This window comes from Leptopilina boulardi, unplaced genomic scaffold (assembly GCF_019393585.1).
Source record: "Leptopilina boulardi isolate dan_hultmark-lab unplaced genomic scaffold, ZJU_Lbou_2.1 LbouV2_202, whole genome shotgun sequence".
Classification (NCBI taxonomy): Eukaryota; Metazoa; Arthropoda; class Insecta; order Hymenoptera; family Figitidae; genus Leptopilina; species Leptopilina boulardi.
This window is the reverse complement of record NW_026137755.1, coordinates 721,680-735,638: the sequence shown is the minus strand read 5'-3', so window position 1 is coordinate 735,638 and position 13,959 is coordinate 721,680. Positions and strand designations below refer to the sequence as shown.

Below are 13,959 nucleotides of genomic sequence, written 5' to 3'. Positions count from 1 at the left end.
CTACCTAGGAACAAAAAAAAAGATATGAGAAATAACAATGAGTTAAAAAAATTCAGGTAAGGCACACAGATTTAGAGAAAGAGACAGAGAGAGAGAGAAATAAGAGAGATGAATGGATTCTTGGTTGGATTTAGTTTCACTTTCAGTCAGCAGCCATCCGCTATTGCAATAAGCGAAGCGAGGCGTAAGACAAAAGAAGAAGTTTATTGGTGAAGGGCAAAAACAACATGGATCCAAGCTATCGATCGCCTCCTCGATCGGACGCGATCGATCACAGGATCCCTGGTATTACGCAGACGTGTACGTGAGATTGTATATATATATATATTTATGATCATGTCCAATCCATCGTTCGAAATCAGAATTGGTCAGTGGAATGAGGAGACACGAGAAAATTACATCCACCAACGCTCACGCAATCATTTCGCACTATACAAGAAGATGGTTATATGATTTATATATATATATATATATATATATATATAGTTGGTAAGGTGTGTGCGGGAAAGGAGAAAATTCACGAGAGGAGGTGAGAAAATAGGTGAACGGATGAAAGAGCTTAATTGCAAAAGAATGATCTATATCGAAATAAAATATTTTAAATAAATATCATTTCTTGAAATTCAAAATGTCGGATCCAATATGTCCGACAATTCTCAAAAATTGCTCAGGAATTGCTTGAAAATACCTATTCGGAAGGTTACCCACTTGGAAAGATTCACCGAAAAGTGCCCCCTGGAGGTTCTATCAGAATTCCGCCGGAACTTCCAACGTAAATCGGAATCCCATCGGAAATTCTTTGGAACTTCGATGGAATTCCGACGGAATTACGTTGGAAGTTCCGGCGGAATTCTGATAGTACCTCCAGGGGGCACTTTCCGGAGAATCTTTCCAAGTGGGTTTTGGGGTCATTAAATACGAATTTGATGTTAGTTTTTAAAAATTCAAAATGGCGGATCCAATATGGCGGAGGAATGTTTAAAATCGCTTGGAAATTGCTTGAAAATACCTACTCGGGGGTTTTTGGGGTCACTGATTACGAATCCGATGTTTGTTTTTAAAAATTCAAAATGTCGGATCCAATATGATGAACGAATTTTTAAAAATGCTTGGAAATCACTTGAAAATAGCTACTCGGGAGTTTTTGGGGTCCCCAAATACGAATTTGATGTTAGTTTTTAAAAATTCAAAATGTCGGATCCAATATGGTGAACAAATTTTTAAAAACGCTTAGAAATCACTTGAAAATACCTACTAGGGGGTTTTTGGGGTCACCAAATACGAATTTGATGTTAGTTTTTGAAAAATTCAAAATGGCGGATCCAATATGGCAGCCGAAAATTTTAAAATCGTTTGGATTTACATGAAACTTGCGTTTTTTGATGGTTTTCATAGTCGCTGATTACGAATCCAATGTCAGTTTTTCAAAATTCAAAATGGAGGACAAAAAAATAAAAATGTATTTGCTTAAAACTTATTACTCGGGGGTTTTCTATGTGAACATGAGTAAACAAATTATCTAATTTACCAGAATAATTGAAAAATAAAGAAAAAAAAATTTTTTTTTTGGTTCTTTTTCTTTTTTTTTTTTGAAAATGATGATCCACGAGCGTAAAATGTAAAATCCACTGGGGTAAACGAGGTAATTACAAGAGTGGACGATCTTCGAGACCGCGGTTGTTTCCGGGAGGGGAAATACTTGTGAGAGGGGAAAGGGTATGTCGAGGGCAAGGCGCGTGATGAACAAGAGGAAAAAGGAGTAGGGAGTGGGAGGAAGAGAGGAAGAAAAAAGAGGAGGAGGAGGGGGGGGTTAGAATCGAGGTACAGAGAAACCGCAACGCAGCTTCAAAGAGGTCTTCTTGCGCCAGCAAGCGACTCTAGTACCAGGGGCGCGTCTACTTAACTTTGATCAGGTCGGGACCGATGATGCGAGACGAACCTCGACAGGCGAAAAAATCCTTTCGACCTTCTTCTCTTTTCTTTTTTACACCACACTGAATTATCGACGCGTCTTTTCCCAACCAGAAATTGTCGACAAAATTCTATAAATATAAAATGTACCTAAACTACAGAAAATTTTAGGTCATTTTTTTGATTTTTCAAGTGAAAATACACAATAATTAACTATTTATACAAATAATTGATGTTTTATTTTAAATCTTTTATCCAAAAATATATTAATGAACGTTCCAGTCACATTTTGTGTTGATTTATTTGACGATCCTCTCAATATAATCACTAAACATAACCTAAAATTTTTGGGACCTTAGGTCCCTTTTGTCGCAGAGCGTCACATATATTTATAAAGTTAGTACGAGATAGGGAAATAGGGACACTTTTTAAGATTATAATATACGAGAGAAGAAGAAGCGAGAGAGAGAAAGAGAGAGAGAGAGAGGATTGGGACAAGATGGAAAGGCAGGTTGAATGTCGTTATTACGCTGAATTAGAGGGTGCAGAGCCGGAACGAGGTATGAAACTATTACCTCGCGAAACGGCAAACCCCCCCCCCCCCTTCACCCCACCTTCTACTTTCTCTCCCACTATATATACGAATCCCCCCTCTTTCTGCTGTATATTGAGTTGAGAGAGATTATTTGAAATCTCTGGATCAAATGGATTGTCTTTATTTCAGATTGAAAAAAAATTTTTTTTTTTGTTTATAAAAAATACTCAAGTTTTTCGATTGATGTTCCAAGTGGTTTTCAATTCTATATATTTGTAGGTAAAAAAAACCTATATAGCTCTACTTTGATGCGGTACGAATAAAAATTGCTTCGAGGGTTTTTCTCTTTTTTTTCTTTTACCAAGAATCATTTTTCAAGTCCAATAGTTATTTGACAAGTAGTAATTAAATTGATGGATGTATGTAACTGATTAAATATTGTCAATGGTATATTTATTTTTATACAAATTTTTTCGATAGTTTCTCATTAACATTTTAATTTTTATATTTTTTTTTTTATTAACATTGTTATTGTTATTTGTGTTTAAATTTTCGAAAAAGGACAAAATAAGAATAAAAAATCTGAATGTTTAAAATAAATTTTTTTTTTGAATTAAAAATCATTACTCACCCCCATGTTGAGGACTATGTTTGTAGCAATCCTGATGCGCTGATGATCCCTCTGTCGTCGCTAGGTGAACACCAGAGGAGGGTGACGTTGTTCGGTTTATGGTATTGGGGTTGTTGCATGAGCCATTTCCGGTACTCGAAGCTCCATTCCCGGTTTGTTGACTATGTATATGGGTCGTATGATGATGGTGATGTTTGTTTCTTCGATATGATTCTAATTCACGAAGGTGGGATGTAAATGACGTTGGGCCATCGAGAAATGGTCGTTGTCCCAAACCTAAAGCGCGAAATTGTTGATGTTGCTGTCCTGTAAATTTTTTATATCACAAGGAATTTGAAATTATTCTTTTAACGCAAAAAAAATATATATAAAATAAATTTTTTTTAATTATTTCTTTATCTAATTTTAATTTATTACTTTATTATTATTATTATTATTTATTAATTTAGAGTTACAAAAGTAAGATTTTATTTTACTTTGGAAAAATTTTGAAATAATCTTGAATTGTATATATAAGTTATTATATGTGAATAAGAAATTATCAATATTGAGTATCTGTCAATATGTACACTATTGTAATTGCAATGGAGAACGTGTTTGAGTAATTAAGTCCATTGAGTGGCATAATTGAAGAAAGTCGATCACTCAGAGTATTCTATGTGACTTCAATAGAATTCCTGACATAATATAGATTTAGTCAAATCTCCTCAAAGCAATAATTATATATATACATACACCGCATCATATAGAATTACGGATTCCCTAAAATCTGATATTGCTCCTAATGTTTCTGTTATATATACATGAATCTTCTCTTTAAATTTAAATTATTGAGAATTCGATTTCTAATTTAAATTAATTACTAATTTTTGAAAGCAATTCATTTATTTTAGCACGATTACTAAGAAAAATGATAATATTCGATAGTATTTTCATTTGATAGAAAAAAAATTTAAAAAAAAGGAAATGATTTTTTTTTTTGAGAAAAATATAAAAAGATATCAGATTTAATGGAACAATAATATTAAAATGTTGATCCTAGGTAAGAAGAAGGAGAAAAAGAGTTAGGGCACAAATTGTATTCACTATGGCTGAGAGACACCTCCTGCTAGCGACAAATAAAGTTCAACCGCAAACTGAACGAAATTGTTGGTGAGAGAGGGAGAGAGAAAATAGCGTTCCAGATGGTCAAGGCTCTTTGCTTGGGTCTTTCTCGATACTTGTATTATTATTATTATTATTATTATTATTATTATTATTCCACATCGCTACTGACTGTTAATGGTTGCATTCGCATCAGAAGGGATGATGCTCGCAAAACGCGAGAATAAGATGAGGAAAACAAAAAAAATAAAGGCAAAAAGAAGAGGGAGAGGGCGACGTGAGTTCAAATGGATCCCACAATTACTCACGTAACCGGATGCCAGGAAGTTTGTAATTTAAAAAAAAACACATATTTTGATATATACTCAAAACTGTTTTTTTTCCCTCACATATATATATAATACACCTTCGTCGTAATTAATTTTCCATTTCTCCCTAATAATTTTTTTTTCCTAATATTTATGTTTTCGAAAAAAAATCTTTATTTGGAACAGCGATATATTTCTCTGGAATAGTAAAAATATTCGCTGTTCCAGTGAAACTTATCGTTATTCCAGGTAAAGATTTTTTATAATTGTAAATTTATTTATATTTGCTCTAAAGAGCAGGTCAATTGTAAGATGAAAAAAAAAAATTTATAGGTTATGTTTATGATTGAAAATATTCAGTGATTCAAAAATTTATAGGTTATGTTTATATATTATTAAAGATTTATGTTGTGGTCAATTTTTTCGGGTTAAATATATAGCTTCTGGTCAGTCGTAACACCTTTGTACAAAAGAACTCACGATTTAGCTGAAAATATATATATATTTCATATATTTTATGTGTGTCACAAAATGACAAGCTTATCTAATCAAAAGTGCGCCGGTCTCTTCAAACGGAAATGCGGCGCGACTTTTCTTGTCTCTCATTCAAATATTCCCCCACTCAATTCTTTTGAAATTTTATTTCTATCAGGAAAAATTTTCACAAAAATAAAAAAAAAATTTATTTCATTCCAATAATCCAGTTACTTGTCTATATACATTATCGAATAATTATTTACTTGAATCAAATAAATATTTACTAGAATCAAAAAAATTATTTACTTGGGTCAAATAATTTTTATCATTGAATAAAATAAACTCTATTTAAGAATTATTATTATTAAATAAACAATAGTAATAATAATTTCGAGATGGCTCGAAAATTTTGTTTCAAGTTTCAGAAATAAAATTAAGGGGCTCATTGTTCTTTGTGCGAATAAAAGATTACGTATATATACATATATGTACATATAGAAAGATTCAACGGCTAAGTTTGACGAACTGTAAAAAAAATAAAGGTTTTTTGCAGTCTGTTAGAGAAACACGAAGGACAGCATATTGCATACACAGTGATGATGATGAGGAGGGGGAGGGGGGGGGGGGGAATGTTTGCGATCACGCATCTAAACAATGTAATACCGTGTACAAGTTGCCGTCGGCCAACAACCGACGCTTCATTGTACGAGAACAATGTGACGCTGAGGTCTACAAACACCTGCCACCTATCATTATATTCGCATATAATTGTCCCAACTTTCTGTGCTTTTTAGAAATATATATATATAAACCCAAAAATCGTTTCACTATTTTTCTCTTCTAAAAACTAGTTTATTTTTTTTTTACTCTATTTTCTTCAATTTTTTGGCCACATACATTATTTTTATACTGACAATATAATTTGAGTTGATATAGTCGGTTTTACCAAGAAATACAGCTTATTTCATGTGTAGTAAATACGTGCATGGTAAGAAGAATAAAAATGAGAGAGAGAAAAAAAGAGAGGGTAGAAGGGTAGTCGCGTGCGGGCGATTACTAATTTTATTATATTATATTCAATATATATGCGAAAACACACCCACGGTTTTCTGTTATTGGCCACAACATGTATTTATTAATTTTCGACAGTACATAAGCCTCTGTGCGTTTACTTCCGCATCCTGTTTTATATATAACCATGTGCGCACATATTATACGGAATCAAAGTCCCCAAAATTCGAAAAGGGTTAATGTACCCCCTCAGCAGTACATTGACTTTTTATTGAGGCATTTTTTTTTATTGCACACACTACTATACTTACTATGGGTAAACAATTATCAAAAAAAGAAAGAAAGAAAATTATACAAAATTTGGCAGAAAATATTTTGTATTTTATATTTTGAAAAATTAACATCAAATTCATAATCACTGACCCTAAAAACTCCCCGAATAGGTATTTTTAAATAATTGATAAAAGATTTTGCAAAATCGTCCGCCATTTTGAATTTTGAAAAACTGATGTCAAATTCGTAATCAGCAACTCTGGAAACCCCTGAGTAACGAATTTTAAGTAAATTGAATTAAATTTTATTTTTCCGTTCACCATATTGGATCCGCCATTTTGAATTTTTAAAAATTAACAACGGATTCGTAATCAGTGACCTCAAAACCCTTCGTGCAGGTATTTTGAGGCAATTCTTGAGCGATTTTGAAAATCCGTTCGCCATATTGGATCCGCCATTTTGAATTTTGAAAGAAAAATATCGGATTCGTATTCACAGACCCCTAATTTTTTTTTAGATTTACTTAAAATTTGTTAGTCGGGGATATCCGTTATTGCTGTTTACAAATTTTGTCATCAGTTTTTCAAAATTGAAAATGTCGGATCCAATATGGCGGACGGAAAAACAAAAGTTAATTAAATATACTTAAAATTGAACAAATTCTGAAAAATTCCCTAATTTGTAGAACTTTCTATATATACGAATTTGGTTTTATTAATAATGCAAAGCGATTTATTTGTCAATTTTTTTTTCCTTTTTTTTTTTGGTTTACGTTACATTTTATATTGGATTTAAAAGAAAAACAAATAAATCATTTTCACATAGAAAAAATGGAAATGCTTTATAAAAAAAAAAAAAAAAAAATATGGTTCTGAAACAGTTTATAGTTTTTGACGCGATATGTGAACTAGAATAGCAAATCGTTTTGGATCATCAATACTTTAGGCGGGTAAATGCGAAATGGCCACAAAACCAGGCCGCGGATTCTGTCTCTCTCTCTCTCTCTCCTCCGCGGTCGAGTCGACAGTGTCTATTAATCAGATATCGAAACGACAGCAATTTTTTTTTTCGTGTCCCATAGAGTAAAAGGGGCTTTGGAGATTCAACACGCGGTGTGTGTGTGTGTGTGCTAAAGTATCGTGAGAGTAATGCTCATATGTCGTGCGCGTCAATTTGTATATCCATCACTTTCCTATAAAATAGTAAATTGAGGCTGTTATTGTTATGTGTTTTATTTAGCGTTCTTTTATTTTTAGTTATTATTAATCAAGAAATACTTGGGGAAAAAAAATCTCAAGCGCCGGGAGTCGAACCCAAGACCCTAAGGGTGATAATAAAGACTTTAACCTCACAGCTACGGATGATTTTGTAATAATATACTTAATTTAATAAAAATTACAGCTAATTCTATACGTATCAATTTTATCAGTTTTTGATGATTGAAGAAAATTGAATTTTTTTTTTTATAAATAATTAAAATTTTCTTTATTTTAAGAAAATATAAAAATTAAATTTTTCATTATAGATTGAGTAGCTTGCTCGTGGGTGTATATAACTTGATAAAAGCCACATTTGTACATAGATAGTTGTAGATTGTTATGTGCGCGCGTGTAAAAGCACGCGCTGTGAAAACGTGAATAGGTTAAAAGGAATACGCTGCACCACGCGCCGCACGTCGGTCACTATGCATCATTCTATATATTCTGACCATCTGCTCGATAATGACTCCCATTACTACCTACATGGGACTTTCTGTAAATTATTATCGATGCATTTTCTGCCAATAATAATTTTGCATGGTACTTCAATATACACAACTGAATACGCGCTATAATGTTGGAATGCTATATACATACATATATATATATATATATATATATATGCAATATAATAATATACATATATATGTAAAAATTGTACTCACTCGTCTTGGATCGTGGCTCTCGTGGTCCATCGACAGTAACTTTGATTGCACGAGTATAGGTTGCTACTTGAGGTGGTGTTGTCGACACTGTTATCGTTATGCTGAAACTTTTTCCTAAAATGATAATATGACATTAAAATAAATTTGTTTTTTTTTTAAATAAATAAATGTGTTTTTTTGGAAAAACAAAATTTTGCTTTTAACCCTATCGCAATCAGGAGAAACTGAACAATTAAGAAAAGAAAGTTGTTTTTAAAAACACTGATTGGGAATTTGAGGTCCGTTTTTCAAAATTCAAAATGGCGGATCCAATATGGCGGACGAAAATTATAAAATCGTTTCGATTTACTCGAAACTTGTTTTACGTGGGTTTTCAGAGCCGCTGATTACGAAATCGATGTCAGTTTTACAAAATTCAAAATGGCGGATCCAATATGTCGGACGAAATTTTTAAAATCGTTTCGATTTACTTGAAACTTGTTGTACGTGGGTTTTCAGAGCCGCTGATTACGAAATCGATGTCAGTTTCACAAAATTCGAAATGGCGACCGAAATTTTTTTAAATCATTTCGATTTACTTGAAACTTGTTGTACGTTTGTTTTCAGAGCCGCTGATTACGAAAGCGATGTCAGTTTTACAAAATTCAAAATGGCGGATCCAATATGGCGGCCGAAAATTTTTTAAATCATTTCGATTTACTTGAAATTTTATACTCGGGGGTTTCCAGAGTTGCTGATTACGAATTTGACATCAGTTTTTCAAAATCCAAGATGGCGGATCCAATATGGCGGACGGAAAAACAAAAGTTAATTAGATTTACTTAAAATTTGTTACTCGGGGATTTTAAGAGTTGCTAATTACGAATTTGACATCAGTTTTTCAAAATTCAAAATGGCGGCCGAAAATTGAGAAATGAAGTTAGAAATGAAAAATTAGATTTTAAAAATTAAATTAACAAAATCTATTAGTTTCAATTAATAAACATAGTTTAAAAAAAATTGTCTCAGAATTAAAAACATTTTTAGTTTTCGAAGAAGAAAATGATTTTGAATAGGACAATGAGCACGCGAGAGAGATAGATAGATAGAGAGAGAGAGAGAGCAATGATACCGCAGGATCAGGATCGAGAGTCACGGGGTTCGGTGAGGTGGGATATAACTAGAATATAACGCCGTACCGCTTTGCAGTCAGTTGCAGTTCCCGGGGGGTGGCGGGATCAGGGGTGTTTGATGCCGGTTATCATGTTGACAGACACAACGGGGTGGTTCAGGGTGGACCAAGGGGAGACAATTACAAATCGTTGACGTTTACGCCATTCCGACAAACTTGTATACGCGATGCGTTTTCCAGGTTATAGTCAAAAGAATGTTTTCATATATATATATATACATACGGACATTGATCTCATTAAACTGAATCGAAAATTTTTTTTCACTTTATTTTCATCTAATCCAAAAATGTTTTTGCAAAAAAATTTTTATTTTGATAAAATGAATTTCCCAATAAAAATAGATTTCATTTTTGGGATAAAATTTTTTAGCTGAGATTTTGTTTCTTTATTTATAATGAGAATCAACATTTGGTAATAATTCTTTGGCATTTAAAAACTATTACGGTTTCATGGTTCCAAAGCAATATATACCCTCTGGTAAATTTATATCTGACAGGTAATTTCACTTTAACCAGCAATTGAAAAGAATTTATGAAAATCATTAATCATTACACGTTCATTCCAACAGATATATCACATATATTGTTGATAATTTTATAATTACATGCAGAATTTTTAAAATATGTTTTTTCTAATATATGCGCGGACAAAATTTTTTGAATATAGTCAATAAATTTTGAGGATATATAATATTGATAAATTGAAAATATATGGTCGCATAAAATATAATTCTTTACAATAATATATAGCAAAAGAATGTTGGAAATTTAAGTTTCTTTGATAGGCCCGAAAGTTTCTTTTTTTTTTTCGAAACCGATGAGGGTTTATAATTTTTTTTTTTTCTATTGTTCCCTAAGCGAGAATTGAACATTTAGCACCTCATAGATCTAGTCAGAAATCTTTCTAAATGTCTTTGACCTGTCCATCTGATGTGCTTCTGAGGGTCTCACCCCTTTTCTTCCCTCTCACTTTGAATTGGTATAAAGCTTTGTTATCTCCAAGAACGGTAGACGTTTCCTCTCTGTTGTAGTAGTATAAGTTGGAAGCGGTGAATTACCAAATGCATATTAGCGAGCGACGGGCCGTTTAAGAGCGCGTAGTCAATCTCTCCGTTGGACATTTATGGAGAGGGAATTAATATACCGGACCTTCAACCTCGAGACCTTCGTCAATGATATATGCACACGAGAGCTCCACCTCCCTTTTGGAAGCCTTCATTCCCCTATTACCCCGCTGAAGAAGAACGACTTGCTTGTCTCTTCACTTTGAAATTGTAAATTCATATATTTTCTTATGGCCTATATATATATGTGCCAAGGTGTGAACATTTACTGCACTAGTATGATAGTAATAACAAATTATTCAAAACAATTCTTTTTATGTGAAAAGCAATTAACTAAAAGATACCAGAAAAATGAGAATTATTACTACATAAATAATAAAAAAAAAAATGTAGTTCACACAATGACATTTTAATATCATAGTTTGCAAAACAATGAAGACACGACGCAAAAACAACGATTATTGAAAATAATCATGTAACTGTATATATATAGAGTCATAGGCACTTTTCGTTGATAAGCAAATATATTGAAAACGAGAGAGTTTCTATTGAATAGAAATAATAGACGCGCGACCATGGAAATCCAATTTGAGTGGAATGACAGTTATTTAGCGGGTAACTGGACAGATTTTGTAAGGTCCGATGACTGTTTGAGCCCTTCGAATCGACTATGGATTGACGGCTGAACCATAACTGAGCGAGTGTTCTCTCTATATATATTCGTCAATACATATATAGAGCAGTTAGCGAATAGCATTATTTATCTTTCTGGTGGTTTACGATCATTTTCGTTTTGCATTACTATATCAGAACTTTTTTTTTTTTAGATATATCCCAAAATTCAAATTGACTATAGCAAATGTTTTTCATTCGTTAAAAAAATTGTTCGTTTTTTTTCTTCGTTAACCCTCTACGATAATCCGTAATTCCCAATCACGTCGATTGACCAAAACGCCCATGGCACATTTCGTAATACGACCACGACACCCCGATCGGATCATTCCTGATCGTTTTGATATATATATGCGCTTTATTATTAGTTTAATTGCTTTGATTTTAACAATTGACACTTTCATTTATTGACAATCTAAAATAAACATAATTTTATTTAAATTCCTTAATTGAACATTTTAAAACGATTTTTTAGCTCTAAAAGTAGAGTTATATAATATTTTAGTAAAAAAATGGTTTAATTATCGTTTTCAATGAGCCGGTGATCTATATACATTTTTTGATTTTATTTAATAAATTCCATAATGAATGTAATTTGCTGTTTTGATTATAATTTTATTATTTATAATGTAATGTACTGCTTGATAATTTAATAACCCTGAAAATTAGGGAATAAATAGTAGCTGGATTAGAAGCGGAATATATATCACAAAAGGGAAATGGAGGGCATTTAAACAGAGAGAGATGTGAAGGATTGGGGAGGCCTGAATCACTGATGGAGTTAATGGATTATGCAGGCATATAATGCAGGAGAAAGATGCAATAAAAGATAGTCTATTTATAAAAAAAAAGAGAGAGACCAGCTTCATTACATTTTCAATTGAATTTTCATTTATCGATATATTTAAATTCTTTATGTATACATTCGGCCATATAGTGCTATTCAATTTATATTTTATGAAAATATATATATAGAGGAAGAAAAAATCAATTTTTGTTACAAGTGAATTTAATTTCAAATCTCTTTTTAATTTAAAAAATTCAATTTCATTACTAATTTTTTATTTTAAGTTAAACTAAAGCATTTTTTCAAAATTTATTATTTAAGGCTAACTAAAAAAAATTTAGTTTAGTATTTTATATTTACCTTTACCAGCAAATATTTTCGGAAATAATTTGGAAATTCATCAAAACAAATTAATAATATATAGATAATATTCACATTTGTGTACAACATTCATTGAAAATGATTATTCCGATTCATATCCTAGCAATTAACTATTCAATCAATCCATTTAATAAACCTTCCCTCTCTCTATAACATTTAAAAAAAAAAAAAAAAATAGTCAATTCAAATTTTGATGATGATTGTTTTTCCACATACAAGAATCATATCAATATAACAAATGTTCGTAAAATCGATTAAAAAATAATTTAATTTTTCAAAAATTTGAATTGTGCAAAACTCGAGATCGAGCCAATTATTTCTCGTCACACTCATCTCGTTTTAGGAAAAAATTCTTTACCAATTATCCAAATTAATTCGTTTTAATTCCAAAATTTAATTTTAATTCCAGAAATTTTATTTCGAATCAATACGAATAAATTCGAATCGTTTCAATATAGAATTAATTTTGATGTTACTTTCCCGTTTTCTTTTAACAGCAAAAATACCAAAATTGCAAACCGTATCAATACGAATAAATCCGTAGCTAAATTTTCCTCTTTTTAAATTATGAAACATTCCGAATAAATCCGAATCGTTTCAATCAGCAAAAGTACCTTGGCGAAAACCTTTTTTGGGGGCGAAAATTAAGAAATCATTAATGATTTGAGTTGGGTGGGGGGGAGAGCCTTCTCTTGGCCTTTAATTAGTATTCTACCACAGTCCATACATCTGTGGGAACGGAATATTATCGTCGATAGTAATTATTTGACAATTCCAGAGACATCCTGTTGTGTGACTCTATGTTCATCTCTGTTACCCCCCTTTACCCTTCACTGAGAGTGGTCCCCCCCCCTCTCTCCGAATGTTGTGTCCCGACCGGCAGTTTCATCCCCATCCAGGCCCACCACTCGCCACGAGTATTAACGGATGGTTTCGAGTGGTTTTGGGCGGTTGTGCTTTGCTATACACAATGGTGTGGGATGACGTTCATCTCATCTCGGTGTTGCACCAATACATTGGCTCAAATACACATATATGTATATATAGAGAGAGGAGAAACTCTAGATCCATCGCACTCGAGCGTGGTGCCGCACGTTATAGGTGCCACATACGCGTGGCCCGATTTTGTCTCTGCCTGTCCATCCGTCGCTCGGTCCAACTGTTCCGTTTGTCGTTCGCGAATGCATATAGGCCGCCCGGTCCTGTCTCTGCAGATGACCGTTCCCATCATCGAGTATTAACCGCAGGTCCAGGGGCACGGTGCTGCTGTGCGACATTATTAGCCCCCAAATGCGATGGACTCGGCAATGGATGACATTTTCCGTTTCGGGAGAAAATCTCACTCTTGACATGTAACTCATTTTATTTTTATATTCAAGTTTAAAATAGATGCAAATTTTTTCTTTTTTTTTTTCATTTCAATGATATAATTAACAACTATTATTGTAAATAGTAATAGCAATTTGGAAGAATAATATAATAATAATATTGATACTAAATGGGGCCCCAATATAGTTTTCCATATTTGACAAAAAGGAACTTAATTTTTAGCTAAAACTAGTTGGGACCCTGACAGTTTTTCAATTAAATTTCCATACTTCCGTATAGAATTTGATCTAGTTTAAATAGGACTAAGGCCAGCGCCTCCATAGTTTTCCCTATTTGGCAAAAAATGAAAAAGAAACTAAAATTTTAGCTAAAACTCTCACC

General features: G+C 32.5%; 1 protein-coding gene across 2 annotated transcripts in view; it reads right to left on the bottom strand.

The window, feature by feature from the left end:
- The window catches only part of LOC127278391 (protein lozenge-like), a 35,650-nt gene that overhangs the window by 15,753 nt on the left and 5,938 nt on the right, over positions 1-13,959 (bottom strand). The window contains exons 3-4 of one of the 2 annotated variants that reach the window (XM_051300096.1): positions 8,175-8,288; positions 3,078-3,383 (exon numbers count right to left, since the gene is read on the bottom strand). In XM_051300096.1, the coding sequence (XP_051156053.1) occupies positions 3,078-3,383; positions 8,175-8,288 (420 nt within the window). The remainder of the gene's footprint in view (positions 1-3,077; positions 3,384-8,174; positions 8,289-13,959) is intronic. The other variant, XM_051300097.1, reaches the window with a different exon arrangement.